The 19,083-nt window shown below is 42.7% G+C and overlaps 1 protein-coding gene and 1 long non-coding RNA gene across 7 annotated transcripts in view; both read right to left on the reverse strand.

The window, feature by feature from the left end:
• LOC144683762 (uncharacterized) overlaps positions 1-19,083 on the reverse strand; it is a 1,025,508-nt gene that overhangs the window by 856,467 nt on the left and 149,958 nt on the right. The window lies entirely within an intron of this gene.
• The window catches only part of atp8a1 (ATPase phospholipid transporting 8A1), a 488,126-nt gene that overhangs the window by 360,054 nt on the left and 108,989 nt on the right, over positions 1-19,083 (reverse strand). For all 6 annotated transcript variants that reach the window (XR_013577307.1, XM_078546849.1, XM_078546831.1 and 3 more), the window contains one exon: positions 7,179-7,224. Coding sequence is in view for 4 of the 6 variants with exons in the window: in XM_078546849.1 (XP_078402975.1) it covers positions 7,179-7,224 (46 nt within the window). In the remaining 2 variants the exon portion in view is untranslated. The remainder of the gene's footprint in view (positions 1-7,178; positions 7,225-19,083) is intronic.

Below are 19,083 nucleotides of genomic sequence, written 5' to 3' on the forward strand. Positions count from 1 at the left end.
GAAGGAGTCTACTTGCACACTAGCTTAGCCAGGAAGCTCCACAATCTGTCCAGACTGAAAGCGAAGACAAAATCACATTGCGTCCTCATCAGAGAACTCCTCTATGCTGATCCTGCTGCACTAGTCGTCCACATGGAAACTCAGCTACAAACACTCATGGACTGTCTCTCCCAGGTCTGTAGTTCTCCCTAACTCTAAGCTTCAAGAAAACTGTGGTCACGGGACAAGGTGTTGCATCTCTGCCCCTGATGATACTAAACATCCCCCCTACTGGAAGCAGTTAGCAAATTCTGCTACCTTGGTTCCACTATCTTAGACAATCTGTCCTTAACACAGAACTTGATACATGCATAGAGAAATGACCACCACCTTTGGCCGACTCACGAAATGTGCGTGGGAAAACACCAAGTTGATCCTTAGGATCAAGCTGATAGTTTATACGGCCTGTGTTCTCAGCACCGTGGTGTATGGCGTGAAACATGGGTGACTTACAGCTACTAGGAAAATCTCAATAGTTTCCACCTTCGCTGTCAGTGGTGTGTTATGGGCATATCCTGGCAGGACAAAATCACAAATGTGGCAGTGCTCTCAAAGGGAGAGTTCCTGAGTGTGCTGGGACTAATCAAACACAGCCTGGATCAGTGGAAAGGGCATGGAACACTGGACTTAGGAGCAGGAGTAGGCCATTTGGGCTTTCGAGCCTGCTCTGCCATTCCATAACATTCATATCTGTTCCCTATAATTCTTGACTCCCTTAACAATCAAAAATCTTTCTAACTCAGCCTTGAGTAAATTCAATGACCCAACCTTCACTGCTTCCTGGGTAAGTGATTTCCACATACCAATGACAGAGAGAAAAAAAATTCTCCATTTCAGTCTTAAAAGGGAAATCTTTTATTCTTAAAATGTGGCCCCTAGTTCTAGTCTCCTCCACGAGAGGAAACATTGTTCCAGTATCCATTATATCAAGTCCCCTCAGGGTCTTGTATGCTTCAATAAGATTGCCTCTTATTCTTCTAAACTCCAATGGATATAGGCCGAACCTGTTCAACCTTTCTTCACAAGGTAAGCCCTTCATCCCAGGAATGAGTTGCGTGAACTTTCTCCGAACTGCTTCTAATGCAATTATATCCTTTTTCAAATAAGGAGACCAAAACTGTACATAGTACTCCATATATGGTCTCACCAAGGCCCAGTACAGTTGCAGTGAAACGTCCCTTTGTATATTCCATTCCCCTGGCACTAAATGCCAACATTCCATTCGCCTTCCTAATCACTTGCCAGAGCCAGGCGACCAGTGGCAGGCCCAAGGCTTCAATTCAAAGATACTTAAGAAGCATGGCATGAGGGCCCTTTACCTTGGGAATCACTAGCTGGTGAAAGAGGGAAATGGTGACACCTCCTGTCGGCTGGCATGCACTATCACGAAGACCAGTGGTTACTGCAGCTTGACAATAGGCACCAATGCCAAAAACAACAACCCACGACATCATAATATAAAAGCAAAATACTGCAGATACTGGAAATCTGAAACAAAAACAAAAAATGCTGGAAAAACTCAGCTGATCTGACAGCATCCATGGAGCGAAAGACGGAGTCAATGTTTCGAGTCCATATGACTCTTCTTTAGAACTAAAAAGGCACAAACACAAAAACTCACATCATCATTTGGCTGATTCATGTGAGGCACTTGTGGCAGAGTTCTGTTGAAGGGTCATGAGGACTCGAAACGTCAACTTTGTTCTTCTCCGCCGATGCTGCCAGACCTGTTGAGTTTTTCTAGGTATTTCTGTTTTTGTCCTGCATCTCAAGGATTGGCCTTCACAGCCATCAGCAAACGTGCACCAAGTGGAGACACAGCACCTAAATGGATTATTTGCAGCGTGTCTATAATTTCTCATAGATGAAAGAATGCAAACACAACCAAGCCTTAGCTTAACTGATATTTTGCCTTCCTGGCTCAGCATCTATATTTATTACCCTCATAAAATGCTAATACCACGTTTTGATCTCAATAAAAAATTGGATGATAAATCAAAGCAGCAGTAACTAGTTTATCTAACAGCCTACTAAAGTAAAAAACTATTGGGTAAAGTTTGGTTTGCAAGAGATTCTAAAATACTGCTAATCCTCTAATAAGCTTGTGTGTTTCTCCTGTCCTTGTTGGCTTTATTTTCTTTAAATGGTACTTTGCACCAATTAAGGTGAACAATGACAGTATTAGAACGGAACGTTTTTCAATAGTTTTGCATTCAGGATCTAAGATCAAGCACTCCCAATTCAGGGACAGCGTGGGTGGATGACCTTCAAAAGCACCTACCACAGTGTCCAACTGTAAATTAATCCCAGCCCGTGGGGGCCATTCCCTTCTACATCTATGTGAATATTCTATTCCTTGCATCAACTAATCTTATACTGTTTTAAGAATATCAACCGGTACTAATTAGATACAAATTGTGAGCAATTCTGCACTGTAGAGCCAAGATGAAAATCTGCAAACTTGTGTCACAAAAAGGCCCATTACTAACAGCGAAGAGAAAGGCAACTATGGACTGGATTGGAATACGGGTTTATGCTGTGCCAGCCAAGGGCCTTTTTAGTTTTCATTTAAACAGATGTGACCATTGATGCAAAGGCATTGCTATTACACACTCCCCATGGTTTACAAAATTGATAAATTGTCTTGCAAAACAATGGTGCAATGTTACAAAATTACAATAGCCTTTAACAGACACCACTGTTGTACCCTTGGATTAACAACTGTCGTGTTACATTAATTCAAACTCTCACAAGCCGCCTATTAATGGTCTGAAGCCATTGCCAATTATCTGCAGAAATAGCAAAGGGTATTGAACCCAGTAAAGTTTCAAAAATATTTTATTTGAGGGGAAAAAAAATACTAATTCAGACAATATTGAATTCAGCTAATCCTAGCTAAAGTGGATGTAGCTGTACTACAATTGGTTTCAGCATCAGAGGTTGAAGGAAAAAAATCAAACATAGAAAATATGAGAAAATCCCCAAAGTTCCCAGTATTAATAGTTGTCCAATGATCACTGCTGGAAATATGCAGAGGAATTGTTGAAATGTAGAGAGATCATCAAGGTCCATCTAGTTTACCTTCTACCATCTTGGTAATTGCATGATACAATAATAATGGCATTGTTGACTAATCATAGCAATTGATCTATATCAAATAGCTTAAACAGACCCAGACATGACATGAGGAAAACCCTATAGGTCCATAGGTTACCAATGAAACAAATTCGTATAGGACTGGACAGGGTAAGTGTTGAGAGGCTATTCCCTCTGGCTGGAAAATCTAGGACAAGGGATCATAGTCTCAGGATAAATGGGCAGCCATTTATGACTAAGCAGAGAAGAAATTTCTTTCCTCAATGAATCATTGGAATTCTCTACCCCAGAGAACTGTGGATGTTCAGTAAACAAGTATATTCAACAGAGAGATCAACTGGCTTTTGAGCACGAAAGTGGAATTGAGGAAGATAATCAGTAAAGGTTCCACTGAATGGGAGCTCAGCTTAAGAGAGGTGTATGACCTACTCCTGCTCCTGTTTAAGTTATCTTATGTCACCTGTTCCTCCCAAGTGTGCTTACATTTAGGCCATGTCTCAAATTACTCAGATTTTGTGGGGTTTTCTTCTGAAAAAGTGCTATCTCATTTGCATCGGAGTGTCTCAACATTATCTTTGCCCTGAGGAATATGTTCCATAACATTTGCTCATCAAAATGTTTCTGTATATTAGTTCCTTCTTTATTCTTTCATTGGATGTGGGCAACGCTGACAAGGCCAGGCATTTGTTGCCCATTCCTAATTCAACTTGCGAAGGTGGTGGTGAGCTGCCTTCTTGAACTGCTGCAGTCCATGTGGTGCAGGTACACCCACAGTGCTGTTAGAGAGGGAGTTCCAGGATTTTGATCCCACGACAGTAAAGGAACACTGATATAGTCCCAAATCAGGATGGTGTGTGGCTTGGAGGGGAAATTGCAGGTGATGGTCTTCCAATGTGTCTGCTGCACTTGTCCTTCTTTGTGGTAGAGGTCAGGATTTTGGAAGATGTTGTCAAAGGAGCCTTGGTGAATTGCTCAGGTGCATCTTGTATATAGTACACACTGCTGCCACTGTGCATCAGCGGTTGACAGAATCAATGCTTAAGTTGGTGGATGGGTTGCTGATTGAGCAGGCTGTTTTGTCCTGATGGTGTCAAGCTTCTCAAGTGTTGTTGGAGCCACACACATCCAGGCAAATGGAGAGTATTCCCTCACACTGCTGACTCGTGTCCTGTAGATGGCAGAAAGGCTTTCAGGGTGGTCATGAGGTGGATCACTAAGTGCAGAATTCCCAGACTCTGACAGCTACATCATTTATATGGATGATTCAGTTCAGTTCCTGGTCAATGGTAACCCCCAGGATGTTGATAGTGGAGGATTCAGTGATAGTAATGCCATTGAAGGTCATGGGGGGGTTGGTTAGATTCTCTCTTGCTGGAGGTGGTCATTGCCTGGCACTTGAGTATCGCAAATGTTACTTGCCATTTATCAGCCCAAACCTGAATATTGTAGAAGAGTTGCTGCATATTGGCACGGACTGTTTTAGTGTATGAATAATTGCGAACAGTACTGAGCATTGTTCAATTATCAGCGAACATGCCCCCTTCTTACCTTATGATGGAGGGAAGGTCATTGATAAAATAGCTGAAGATTGTTCAGCCTAGGAGCAGCTGAAGATTGCTCGGCCTAGGAGTAGCTGACGATTGCTCGGCCTAGGAAACTACCGAGGAACAGGATGATTGGCCTCCAACAACCACAACCATCTTCCTTCGTGCTAGGTATGACTCCAACAGTAGAGAGTTTTCCCTTAATTTGCATTGAATTCAATTTTTCCAGGGCTCCTTGATGCAGCACTCAGTCAAATGCTGCCTTGATTTCAAGAGCAGTCACTCTCACCTTACCTCTTGAGTTCAGCTCTTTTATCCATGTTTGGACTAAGGATGTAATGAGCTCTGGAGCTGAGTGGCCCTGGTGGAACCCAAACTGAGCATCACTGAGCAAGCTAGTGCTGAGTCAGTGCTGCTTGACTGCACTGTTGATGACACCTTTCATCACTTTGCTGATGATCATGAGTAGATTGACGGAGCAATAATTGGCTGGGTTGAATTTATCCTGCTTTTTTTGTGCAGGATAAACCCGGGCAATTTTCCACTTTGCCAGGTAAATGCCAGTGTAGTAGATGGATTGGAACAGCTTGGCTAAGGGTGTGACAAGTTCTGGAGCAGAAGTCTTCAGTACTATTGCTGGAATATTGTCGGGGTCCATAGTCTTTTCTGTTTCTTGTGCTTTCAGTTGTTTCTTGATATCTCATGGAGTGAATCAAATTGGCTGAAGACTAGCATCTATGATACTGCAGACCTCAGGAGGTGGCCGAGATGGATCATCCACTCGGTACTTCTGGCTGAAGATAGTTACAAAGGTTACAGTCTTTTGCACCAATGTGCTGAGCTCCCCCATTATTGATGATGGGGATATTTGTGGAGCCTTCTCCTCCTGTCAGTTGTTTATCTGTCCAGCGCCATTCATGGGAGGACTGCAGAGTTTTGATCTGATCCGTTGGTTGCGGAATCACTTAGCTCTGTCTATTGCATGCTGCTTCTGCTGTTTAGCATGCATGTAGTTCTGCCTTTTACCTTCATCAGGTTGACACCCCAATTTTAGGTATGCCTGGTGCTGCTCCTGACGTGCACTCCTGCACTCTTTATTGAACCAGGGTTGATCGCTTGGCTTGATGGCAATGGTACAGAGTGGGGGATATGCCAGGCCATGAGGTTACAAATTGTGGTTGAATACAATTCTGCTGCTACTGATGGCCCAAAGCGCCTATTGTGTTGAAGTTACCCTGATTCAAGTGCAGACTATGTCCTCCGGCTGTTTTGGACAAGGTAAAATAGTTTGCCTAGATTATCTAGCCCTTTTAGAATCCTAAAAGCAGCAATCATATCACCCTCAACATTCTTCTGAACCCAATATTCTGTCACTCTACATTAGGTCATGAGGAGAGCATAGTATTGGGCTCAATTAAGGAGCATCTTTAACCAACCTTAAGTTCTGATAATGGTTACTGTTTCAGTGAAGCAGTAAAAGGTTGGATGAAATGCTAGCATTTCTGCAACTGCTCTCAGAAAAGTAACATGGGGTTGACTGAATTACTTTAACATACATGAAGGAAAGACTAAAGACTAAATAAAGCAAAATACTGCGTTGCTGGAAATCTTAAATAAACAAAGGAAGTGCTGGAAACACCCAGCAGGTTTGGCAGCATCTTTCGAGAGAGAAGCAGAATTAATGGCCTAGATTGTCACTGAGTAGGAATGACTCAACTCAGGAGCCCTTTAAAAATGGCAGGGAGGAGGGTCCTGATTCTGGGATTCCTGACAAGTCCGATTTTCAGGATTGCATTCAAAGGGCACGGGCTGGTTCAGGCTGCGAGCCTGCATCCAGCACTCCCGAGCTAGCCGATTCCATTGCGAAAACAGGCATGTCGGGCCAGGTCTTTAAGGTCACGTTTACCATCATCTGCTTAAGGGTCCTTTTGAAAGGTGACTGCAAAAGGTCCTTTTCATGATCCCCATACCCATCCACACCCTCATGGCTCCTCATGCCCCCTATGCCAAGCCTCATTATATATTCTTGGTTGATAGTCCAGAAATCCATTACTAATGCCCTTCAGGGAAGGAAATCTGTGATCCTTACCTGGTCTGGCCGTTGCTCAGGGAGTTGTTAGTAATTCATCAGTTACTCCTCAAGAGTTTTCCCAAAACTGCCAGGTAGTTTCTTATGTTCGGGGGTCACAAGCAGACATAGGATCAGCAATTTTAGGAGTCTTTGCTCAGTTTTAAAATTCTAGAAGTAGCAATGAGCAGATATAGAGATATTTTATAAAAATATACATTGTGCGGTTTTAGTTCCTCACACTCTCCACAGATGCTGCCAGACCTGTTGTGTATTTTAAGAAAATACAATCTGTATTCTAATATGAAAATTGCCACATAGTTATTGTGGATCTCTGCATGATTTAAAAAATGAATGGGATGTTTAATTGAGATGGCTGTTTTATCTACACGTAACTTAAGTTAGCATAGTTTCAATAGTCATGCTCCTACCTTGTGCTTTTTTCTTGTTCACTCCACTATCAGCTTTTTGTCTTTTCTGTAAAAAAGCAAATAAGTTGGTTAGACCATTCATCTACAGGTAAATGTGTCAATCACCTTTATGAATTCCTTCAGACAACCACAAGGCTTAATTTATCTGCTAAATTTTGACGATTCCCCTTCATCAGGTCTAATGGATTTCTTGTTGGGTTACAGTTTCATCACCAGTTACCCTCCAATGAGGGGCACCCAATGAGTGAACAGACTACTATGGGAAGGTACAGCAATTGACCTAGACTTGAATTCTGCCAGGCTTTGCTAAGATTTCTGGATAAAATGAATTCAATGTCTTTAAAATGTTAGTGTTGGAGGGATTGGGAGGGGTGCCGAGGTGGGGCAAAGAAGCAGGTGAAAGAGTCAGAGAGTCATTAGAGCGCAGAAGGAAGTTATTCAGTCCATTGAGCCCTTGTCGGCTCTCTTTAGCGCAGTGTTATCAGCACTCTATTTTTTAGCCACTTCTGGCAATAGAATTTCAAAACACTATTGCTCCCTGGTAGATAGGAAAAACATAAATCCTTCTCTATCCCTTTTTCACATAAGCTATCCTTAGTATATTGCAATTATCAAAAAACCTTTACTGTTAAAAATTATAAAAAGCAAATTGCAGAACTGGCAGAATTATAATCCACAGGAAGAAGCTAAGTGTGCCAGATAAAATAGCAAGTTGCACATTTTCAACTCCACAGTACAATTTCTAAACAAAGATTTTTTTAAAAAGTGGATTTATTTCATGTAACAAAAACGCTCCTTCCTCTTGCCAATTTTCAATGTTGCATTAGAAAACTGATTTCAAAACAGGAGGTTAGCTCATGCTCCTATGTGGGCTGATTAATTTTCCTGTATTAAATGCATCATGATCTCAAGTCCTCCAATCTGAGGATTAAAATCTTGCATATATGGAGTCTCCATTCTACAAAGGCAGGGTGACACAGAAAAAGCTTCACACCATGGGAAAGGTTCATTTCTCGCATGTGCAGAAGAACCTGCTACCAGTAATGTGTACACAAGATGCATTCTGAAAGGTCAAGTGCCTGCAGATTGTAGCATCCTTTAATGGCAGCAGCACAGATCTAAAGAGAAGCTGCTGTTGCTACAAATATTAACTACACCTACCATTAGGAAAACTAAGGGAACTCAGGAACTAAGCTTGGGGACAAAATTTTTAGAAATTATCGAAGTTCCAACATGGAAGTAGCCTTTTGATTTAACCAATTTGCATTAGTGTTTTCCTTCCAAACAAGGCAGTTCAGGAAGGCAGCTCACCACCACCTTCTCAAGGGCAACTAGGGATGGGCAATAAATGCTGGCCCAGCCAAGCCCACATCCTGTGAATGGCTGGAAAAAAAAAGCAAATGGTCCATCCATTCTCATCTTGAATGAGAACAGTTCCTTCCTCAACCACTAGTCCTGAATCCTACAGCCTCACAACACTGTATGAAGAAAGTTCTCCACCCCTGTTCTAAATTTCAAACTTAATTTTATACCTATGGCCCCATGATCCAAACCCCTCACCTACTAGAAACAGTTTGCTTCGCTCTACCCTGTTCCATCCTTTAATAATTTTAAAGGCTGGTAACAAATTATTCTGTAATTTGAAGGAGGCAAAGAAATTGATAAGGGAAGAACTTCTTTTATTAATTGCGTTCTTCCCCTGACCCCCATTTGCTGCTGCGGAAAATAATTTATTTTATATCATTACACAGAGGAGCTATCAAGTAATTCTCACCTGAACCAGAGCATTGCACATTTAAACATCACTCCAGGGATTTATCCAAAATAAGTTAACACTTCAGGTGTAGTATTGAGGCCATGCTGTGCTGTCATGGTGCTGTCTATCAGAGACAATGTTCAACCAGAACAGGCAGACAGGGCCTTGGTTTACGTAAAAAAAACTTCATGGCATTTTTTTTTAATCGGAAGAACTCCCTTTACCCTGCTCAATCTTCACCATTCAAACAACATCAGTCGAATAGGTTAAATGGTGATTCATTTCATTGCTATGTGGGACCTTGCAATGCACAAATGGACTCTGTGTTGGTGTATAAAACAGTGAGTAAACTTAAAAATTAATTATTTGGCTGTGGAGCACTTTGGTTCAATGTGAGGACATGAAAGGTGATATAACTGCAAATTCTTTTACAATTTATAAACTGCTTCAATTGTATTCACATTGCAAAAAATGTCATGGCCTACCTTAGCATGTCCCTGGTTCTAGATAAGAAACCATGTTTTACAAATTCTTATTAGAAACTTAAACCTCCATTAATGTCTCAGCAACTTTAGAATATTCTCTGCAGAGACAGTCTGTTTCGCTTAATTGGGGAAGTAAAGAATCCACACCCCTCTGCATTGTTGGTAAATACATGATTCAAAGTGAGATGTTTCATCTCGATATTGATTGTTCACACGACAGTTACTTGTCAAAACAAATTATTTGACTTTTTTCAAGCATGCATGCTGGTTAGCTACTGTAAATACTGTCTCACCATTGGGATGATATGATTGATTCATCATTTGTTGAAGCAGGATCTGGTGCTTCTTTCAAATAAATTTGCTTATATTAAGGAGGGATGTTTGTACTGTAGCCTGGCCTAGGTATATCTGTATGGTAATTCAAGCATCTGGAGTTCTTTTGGATGTGACAAGCTGGATTTATTTCCTTACTTCAGGACATTTCTATCATATTAGACTGTAAGATAAAGAAACTAAAGGCTTATTTTCGTCAGAAGTGTTAATCTTCCTCCCCATCTGCTGACACAGAAAATAATTTATCTGACAGTAGCTAATCATGTGACTTCTCTGACAAATTGAGCAAAACACACTTATCCCTGTACATCTGGGTATCCATTTTTGACTGTTACCATTGTTGCAAAACTACAGTTGAACACGACACCAGCCTCTCAATCACAGGGAAGCTATGTGCACCATCAGGCACAGACAACTGGTGGCACAAAAGGGTCATTGTAGCTTAACCCTCGGGCGTGTTCTGGGTCTGATAAAAGCATGCATCTCCACATGGGTCAGCGCTCATTTGCACATATTAGCTTGAGAATTACCACAGTTATCCAAGAAAAGTTTAAAGAGGTCAAAGGAACTATAGCTGATTTAATGAGCCATTCACAGTTGAGGAAAGCATGCGCTACCGGCAGGGTCAGCCAGGTACCTGGATGTAGCACTCTCGCCTCTGAGTCAGAAGGTTCTATGTTCACTCCAGGACTTTAACACAAAAATCAAGGCCGGCTCTCCAGTGCAGTAGAGGGAATACTGCATAATTGGAGGTACCGTCTTTTGGTTAAGATGTTGAACTGAAAGCCGGTCTGCTCTTTCAGGTGGACTTAAGCAATCCCATGGCACTACTTGAAGAAAAGGAGGGGACTTATCCCTGTAAAATGTTAGAGACACAGGTTCATAAGCAAGTACAAAGGCAGGGAGAGGTAGAAGGGAAGAAAAGAACAAGAAAAAGCAGGTGTGAGATAGGCTGGAAGACAGAAGTGATTTAAATCAAAAAAGGATGATGTTGCAAGACAAAAAGATAATAGGATAAGTAAAGAAACAAAAGATGGGTCTAGACAAGATGTAAATGGCAAGAACAGAATTATTACCAACAAAAAACGGGAGCAGTGGTTATGATCTGAACTTAATGAAAGTTAACGGAACATTGAGTTCAACAGGTTTCATTAGAGCAGCACATTGGGGACAGAGGGGGAGTGGAGTGGAGAATTGAAATGGCAAGCAACCAGAAACTCAGGGTCACGTTATCACACTGAACAGAGATGGTCAGCAAAGCGATCACCCAGCCTGTGTTAGATCTTCCCAACGTACAGAACACTGCAAATGAGTATAAATTAGTTTGAAAGAAATGCAAGTAAATCATCGCTTATCCTGAAAAAGCAGCACTTGGGGGCCCTGGGTGATGGGATGGGAGGGGGTTAAGTTAAAGGGCAGGCACTGAATCTGTCCTTGCATACGAAGGTATCATGGGAAGGGAAGCCAGTGCTAGAGGTGATGAAGAGTGAACCAAGGTGTTGTAGAGGGAACTTTGAAATGGTGAAAGCAGAGGGAAAGATGTGTTTGGTGGTGGCATTGCTCTGGAGGTGGAGGAAATGACGGAGAATAGCACCCTCTTTTAAAATCAAACCTTACGGCATTGATAGGTGCGGTCAACCACCTCTCCTCCTCTAAAGCAGCCAGCCTCTAACTCATTTAGCAGTCTTCCCAAACTTACAGTCACCACCCATTGGGGCTCTAGCCCAAATCCAGAAAGTCCGACAGTCAGTGGCAAAGGATCCTTGGGGGCAGAAACTTGTATTTATATAGCATCTTTGATATAATAACACATCTCAAGGCACTTCACAGCAGTATTCTAAAACAAAAATTTAAAATTGATCCACAGAATCAGTTATTAAGGCAAATAATCAAAATCTTAGTCAAGGGGGAGATGTTTTAAGGAACATTTTAAACGAGGAGGTAGAAGTAGAGAAAAGAGGTTTAGGGAGGTAATTCCAGAGCATAGGGCATAGACAGTAGAAGGCATGATTACTCATGGTGGGGCTATTAAAATCAGGGATGCTCAAGAGGCCAGAATGAGAGGAGCACAGACATGTCGGAGGGTTGTGGTGCTGCAAAAGATTGGAAATAATGAGGGGCTATACCATGGAGGGTTTTGAAAACAAGGATGAGAATGTTAAAATCGAGGTATTGTTTAACCAGAAAAAAAATGGTCAGCAAGCATATCAGTGATAGGGTATGGGGACTTGGTGGGAAGGACGTGGACAGAGTTTTGGATGACCTCAAGTTTATGGAGGGTAGAATGTAGGAGACCAGTCAGGAGTCTGTTGGAATAGTTAAGACTTGACACAATAAAGGTGGGAATGAGTTGAGGCAGGGGTGAATTGGGGCAATTTTACGGAGGTGGAAATAACCAATCTTAGTGATGGTTCAAATACATGGCTGGAAAGCCAAGTTCAGGGTCAAATATGACACCAAGGTTAACAGCAGACTGGTTCTGCCTCAGACAGTTGCCAAGGAGATGGATGGAATCGGAGCTGGAGTCTAATTTCAGTGCTACTTTCAAGCACCTACAAAAATAGCTGATCTGTTTTTATATATCTTTGTTTAGTAAAAAATAGTTTCGCTTGTGCTAAGTGAGGGATTTGGGTTAAAGGGGTTATTACAACTAACTTTTTGAAAGCTGTATTTAAATTCTGGGGCTAAAAGGTTAAATTATGAGGATAGGTTACATACATTTTTGAAACGTATTCCCCATTGTTTAGAAGGTTGGGGGGTGATCTAATCAAAATGTTTAAAGCTAAAAAACAGCATTTGATAGAATAGATAATGAGCAGCTATTCCCTCTAACAAGATATTCCATAACACAGAGAGACAACCTTAAAAATTAGAACCAGGCATGAAATCAGGAAGCACTTGCTCACCCAGAGAGAAAATGTGCTTAATGCATCTTCCAAAAAGGGAGGCTGGGCCAATTGAAAATTTCAAGACCAAGACTGCTAGATTTTACTGGGTATGGGCAACATTGGATGTGTGTCAAAGGCAGGCAAGTGTGGCCTCACACCAATATAATGAAATGTCAGCTGCCAAAGTACAAGCAGTTTAAGATGCACGATAGAAAGAGACAGGATGAAGAGTGCATGGAGTTAGTAAACATATGCTCAAGCTAATAGAACTCCCCCACACCATCTGGCTCTGTAAGCACTCTTGTTCTTTTTGGCTGCATATCCAGGTTAAGTATTTGTTGAAAACTTAACATTTTAGGTGGCAGCCTCCAATGGTCCTATGGAAAACCACTGATTATAGGTCACATTTATACAATGCAACAGGCATGGCATCAGCTTTGTTCAGGGTAGCTTAATTTCATGAAGGAGCCTCAAACAAGCGTTAAGCGTTGTACTTACATATGTAAAGAGTATAATTCCTGTTTCAGGCACTGGTCATGGCTGCCAATACCTCAGCTTTTACTAGAACATTGGGTGCTAAATTCATCCCACTGCTTAGGAGTCTGTTTTACACCTTTCTCTTCCTTGCTTCCTGCATAGTAGCCATGAGCAGCATTCTTTTTCACATGGTAGCCTTCGCAGTATCACCAACTTTCCTCACAGCTGCTTTCTTTCTTCACATTCCAGAAGTGCACTTTCCATTCAACACCTTCCCATTCTGCTTGCAGCTTGCTCCTCTGCCTCTCAGCATGTGCACAACAAGCAGAAGCTCAGAACATGGGTACACTTTCCTTTCCGGTAGACAGTCACCAACTCTTGCCCTCTCTTTCCGCATCACAGAGTGAGGACCTAAGCAGCCTCGGCAGGTACAATGGTGATTGCATCAATAAGTATAGGGGGAGACAAGGCCCCCCAAGACACACACTGCACAGATTTGAGCAGCAACAGAGCAGGAGACAAGGCTTCCGGACAGAGTATCGACCAGAATAATGTTGCACCCTTGTTCAAAAAACGGTGTAAGGATAACCTCAGAAACAACAGACCTTCATTTCAACCTCAGTGGCGGGGAAATTTTTAGAAATGATAATTCATGACAAAATTAACAGTCACTTCGTCAAATGCAGATTGATTAAGGAAAGCTAGCATGGATTTGTTAAGGGCATATCTTGTTTAACTAACTTACTTGAGCTTTTTGATGAGGTAATAAGAGAAGGACAATGAGGGTAATACAGCTGATGTGGTGTACATGAATTTCCAAAAGGCATTTGATAATTCACCATATAACAGGCTTTCAGTAAAGTCAAAGCACATGGAATAAAAAGGACAGTGGCTGCATGGACACATCTGCTCCTTCCACCCACTCTAACCTGTCTCTCTCCGAACTTGTTGCACTCCGTTCTCTCAGGTCCAACCCTGACATTGTCATCAAACCCGCTGACAAGGGTGGTGCAGTTGTTGTCTGGTGCACTGACCTCTACATCGCAGAGGCTGAGCGTCAACTCGCAGACACTTCCTCCTACCTCCCCCTGGACCATGACCCCACCACTGAACATCAAGCCATTGTTTCTAGGACTGTCACTGACCTCATCTCCTCTGGAGGTCTTCCTTCCACAGCTTCCAACCCCATAGTCTCCCAATCTCAGACAGCCTGCTTCTAGCTCCTACCCAAAATCCACAAACAGGACTGTCCCAGCAGACCGATTGTGTCAGCCTGTTCCTGCCCCATGGAACTCATTTCTTACTATCTTGACTCCATTCTCTCTCCCCTTGTCCAGTCTCTTCCCACTTACATCCGCGAGTCCTCTGACACCCTACATCATATCAACAATTTCCAGTTCCCTGGCCCCAGCCGCCTCCTCTTCACCATGGATGTCCAATCCCTCTACACCTCCATCCCCCACCAGGATGGTCTAAGGGCTCTCCGCTTCTTCCTCGAACAGAGGCCCGAACAATCCCCATCCACCACTACTCTCCTCCGTCTGGCTGAACTTGTTCTCTCACTGAACAACTTCTCCTTAAACTCCTCTCACTTCATCCAAATAAAAGGTGTGGCTATGGGTACCCGCATGGGCCCCAGTTATGCCTGTCTCTTTATGGGGTATGTGGAACATTCCTTGTTCCAGTCTTACTCCGGCCCCCTCCCACAACTCTTTCTCCAGTACATTGATGACTGCTTCGGTGCTGCTTCATGCTCTCGTCTGGACTTGGAAAAATTTATAATTTTGCTTCCAATTTCCACCCCTCCATCATTTTCAAATGGTTCATCTCTGACACTTCCCTTCCCTTCCTTGACTTCTCTGTCTCAATTTTTGGCGATAGACTGTCCACCAATATTCATTACAAGCCTACCGACTCCCACAGCTACCTTGACTACAGCTCCTCACACCCCGCTTCCTGTAAGGACTCCATCCCATTCTCTCAGCTCCTTCGCCTCCGTCACATCTGTTCTGATGTTGCCACTTTCAAAAACAGTTCCTCTGACATGCCTTCCTTCTTCCTTAACTGAGGTTTTCCACCCACGGTGTTTGACAGGGCCCTCAACCGTATCCGGCCAATCTCCCGCACATCTGCCCTCACAACTTCCTCTCCCTCCCAGAACCATGATAAGGTCCCCCTTGTCCTCACTTATCACCCCACCAGCCTCCGCATTCAAAGGATCATCCTCCGCCATTTCAGCCAACTCCAGCATGATGCCACCACCAAACATCTTCCCTTCACCCCACCCCGGCGGCATTCCGCAGGGATCGTTCCCTCCGGGACACCCTGGTCCACTCCTCCATCACCCCCTACACCTCAACCCTCTCCCACGGCACCTTCCCATGCAACCGCAGAAGGTGCAACACCTGCCCCTTTACTTCCCCCCTCCTCACCGTCCAAGGGCCTAAACACTCCTTTCAAGTGAAGCAGCATTTCACTTGCACTTCCCTCAATTTAGTCAACAGCTTTCGCTGCTCCCAGTGCTGTTTCCTCTACATCGGAGAGACCAAACGCAGGCTGGGTGACCACTTTGCAGAACACCTTCGGTCTGTCCGCAAGCATGACCCAGACCTCCCTGTCGCTTGCCATTTCAACACACCACCCTGCTCTCATGCCCACATGTCCGTCCTTGGCCTACTGCAATGTTCCAGTGAAGCCCAAGCAAACTGGAGGAACAGCACCTCATCTTCTGACTAGGCACTTTACAGCCTTCCGGACTGAACATTGAGTTCAACAACATTAGATCATGAACTCTCTCCTCCATCCCCACCCCCTTCCCAATCCCCCTTTTTTCCAATAATTTATATAGATTTTTCTTTTCCCACCTATTTCCATTATTTTTAAATGTATTTCCATCCATTGCTTTATCTCTACCTTTTAGCCTATTTCGATCCCTTCCCCCCACCCCACCCCCACTAAGGCTATCTGTACCTTGCTCGTCCTGCTTTCTATCCTTAATTAGCACATTCCTTTAGATATCACCACCTTCAACACCTCTTTGTCCTTTTGTCTATGACATCTTTTGGTTATCTCCACCTATCACTGGCCCTCTATCCAGCTCTATCTGTCCCACCCCCCCCCACCCCCCACCCCGCCCCCCCTTAAACCATCTTATATTTCACCTCTTTTCTATTTTTCCTTAGTTCTGATGAAGAGTCATTCAGACTCGAAACTTTAACTGTGTTCCTCTCCGCAGATGCTGTCAGGCCTGCTGAGTTTTTCCAGGTATTTTTGTTTTTGGCATGGATACAAAGTTGGCCGAGTGACAGGAAACGGTAGTAGTGAACGATTGTTTTGCAGACTGGAAGATGATACATACAGGATTTTTTGTGGGGTCAGTATTAGGATCACTGTTTTTCTTGATCTATATTGATGATCTAATGTCAATGCACAGGGAACAATTACAAATTTGTGGACAACATAAAACGTGGAAGTTTTGTCAACCATGAAGAGAATAGTGATAGACTTCAAAAAGGCTGGTGGAATAGTTGGACATCTGGCAGATGAAATTTAATGCAGAGGATTGTGAAGTAATACATTTTTGGAGGAAGGATGCCAAAAAGCGAAAGAAATAAAGTGTATAATTCTAACGCGTACGCAAGAACACACCAGAGGTATAAGTGCACAAATCATTGAAGGTGACAGAGCTAAATGGAAGTGCAGTTACGAATGTGATGTTTTATAAGAAAGTTATGTTTTAAACTGTCTCTTATAATCCAAGGTAAAAAGGGAGCATGTGACTGCCTGCTAGTTCTAGCTGGCAATAAGCCAATGTGACCTGATTATCATGGGGCCCAAGTCAAGTGAAATTAAAATTCACATGCCAAGTTTAACACCTGAAAACAAAGGACAGAGCTGCTGCCTCTCTCATGGGTAGACTTATAGATTCTCAGTCAGTTTGATTACAAGTCCTGATCACAGAGCAAGTCCCAAAGACTTTTTTTAAGCCTTTTTCTGCTGTCTCTTTTAGCTACCAGACAGAATGCGGATGGGAGGACATTCTCTAGTTGAAGAGACAGAATCAGAGGAAATTTAGGAACACTGGAAGATTCGCCCTGGAGTGGCCAGGAAAGGAATCACCAGAGTGAGTTGTGCTGCTGGAGGTTGGTTCGGAATTTCTCAGAAGACGGAGGGAAAGGATCTTCGATGGTCACTGGGCATATGACTCAGTGAAAGACAGAAAAGCAAGTCCATTGGATGCCCAAGTAACTTTGGGCTAGTGCCTGGAAAGACGCCAATTCTGCAGAGAGCCTGCTGTAATGAATAATGTGGCTTGAGGTTTTCAAGTTTATTAAAAAGCTTATAAGGGACTAAGCTAATAAGCTTAGTGTATTAGTTGCCAACAAAGTAATGCTTAGTCAAAATTGATTTTAGTTTGTTACAGTAAAAGTCTTAAAATATGAAATCCTGTTACATGTTCCTTTTGCGTCAGTCACTGGGGACTCAAATCTTTTTTCAAGAGTTATCAGTCTCTACGGAGGTCATAACAGTGTAATAACATAAGGCGGACAGGATCCTAAGCTTTATTAATAGAGGCATAGAGTATAAAACCAAGGAAGTTATGGTGAATCTTTATAAAACACAGGCTTGGCCTCAACTGGAATAATCTGTCCAATTCTAGGCACCACACCTTTAGGAAGGATGTGAAGGCTTTAAAGAGGGTGCAGAAAAGATTTTCAAAAATGATTCCAGGGATGAAGGACTTTATTTATGTGGATAGGTTAAGAAAAAAAGCCCCAGCTCGTCCAGAGAAATTTGAGAGGAGATTTGATAGAGGTGTTCAAAATCATGAGGAATTTGGACAGAGTGGATAGGCAATAGCTGTTCCCACTGGCAGTAGAGTGGAGAACCAGAAGACACTGAGTTAAGTTGAACAGTAAAAAAACCAATAGCGAGATGAGGAGGGGTTTTCTTTTAAACTCTGAGTGATTGGAATCTTGACTTGCACTTCCTGAGTGTGTGGTGAAGCAAGATTCAATTGCGACTTTCATAAGGGAATTGGATAATTGTCCGAATAGAAAACAATTGCAAAACCACAGGGAAAAGACAAGGAAGTGGAACTAACTGAGTTGCTCTTGCTGACACAGGCATGACTGGCTGAATGGCTTCCTTCCTATGCTGTAATCATTCTATGATTCTATCATAAAATCATGCATAAGTGAAAGGAGTATGACCAAGGGGGGTCCACATAACATGAACCTTTCCAGTATTGAAATCAGTAGCCTCTCTTAAGCAGCGAGAGTTAAAGGATTGAGGCCAAGTACTTAGCTGAACAGTGTCTCTCGACTATTAACCCACTTCATTCAAGCAACTTACTGAATCTGAAAACACAAAAAGCAGCCAATTGGCCCATCGTGCCAAAGCATTGAATTCAATCTGCCATGCTTCTGCCCATTTCGCCATTTTGTCTGCGCCATCCTCAAGCCTATACTGTCCTCCTCCCTTTCCTATTCTTTTCCAAGTTTTGTATGTATCCGCAAACTTTATAACATTGCTCCCTGGACCAGAGTCTAGGTTCTTTATAAAAATTTCAAAGAGTAATGAAATCAAAACTGACTTTTGGGGAACTCCATTGCAAACCTCTCCCAGTCTGAAAAACATCCATCCACCATCATTCTTTGTTTCCTGTTACTGAGCCAATCTTATATCCATACCTCCACCTTAGCCTCAATTTCACAGGTTTTCATCTGTAATAAGCCTCCTGTGTTGCATTTTCTCAAATGCCTCCTGAAAGATTATATATGCACATACTGCAATACCTTGACGAACTTTCTCTGTTACCTCAAGGAACTCAATCTAGTTAGACACAAAATACCTTTATCAAATCCACGTTGGCTCTCTTTGATTAACCTATGCTTTTCCAAATGTAAGTTATTTTGTCCAGGATAACTTTCCCACCATTGTAGATGGGCTGACTGGCCTGTGGT

This window comes from Cetorhinus maximus, chromosome 1, assembly GCF_964194155.1.
Source record: "Cetorhinus maximus chromosome 1, sCetMax3.hap1.1, whole genome shotgun sequence".
Lineage (NCBI taxonomy): Eukaryota > Metazoa > Chordata > Chondrichthyes > Lamniformes > Cetorhinidae > Cetorhinus > Cetorhinus maximus.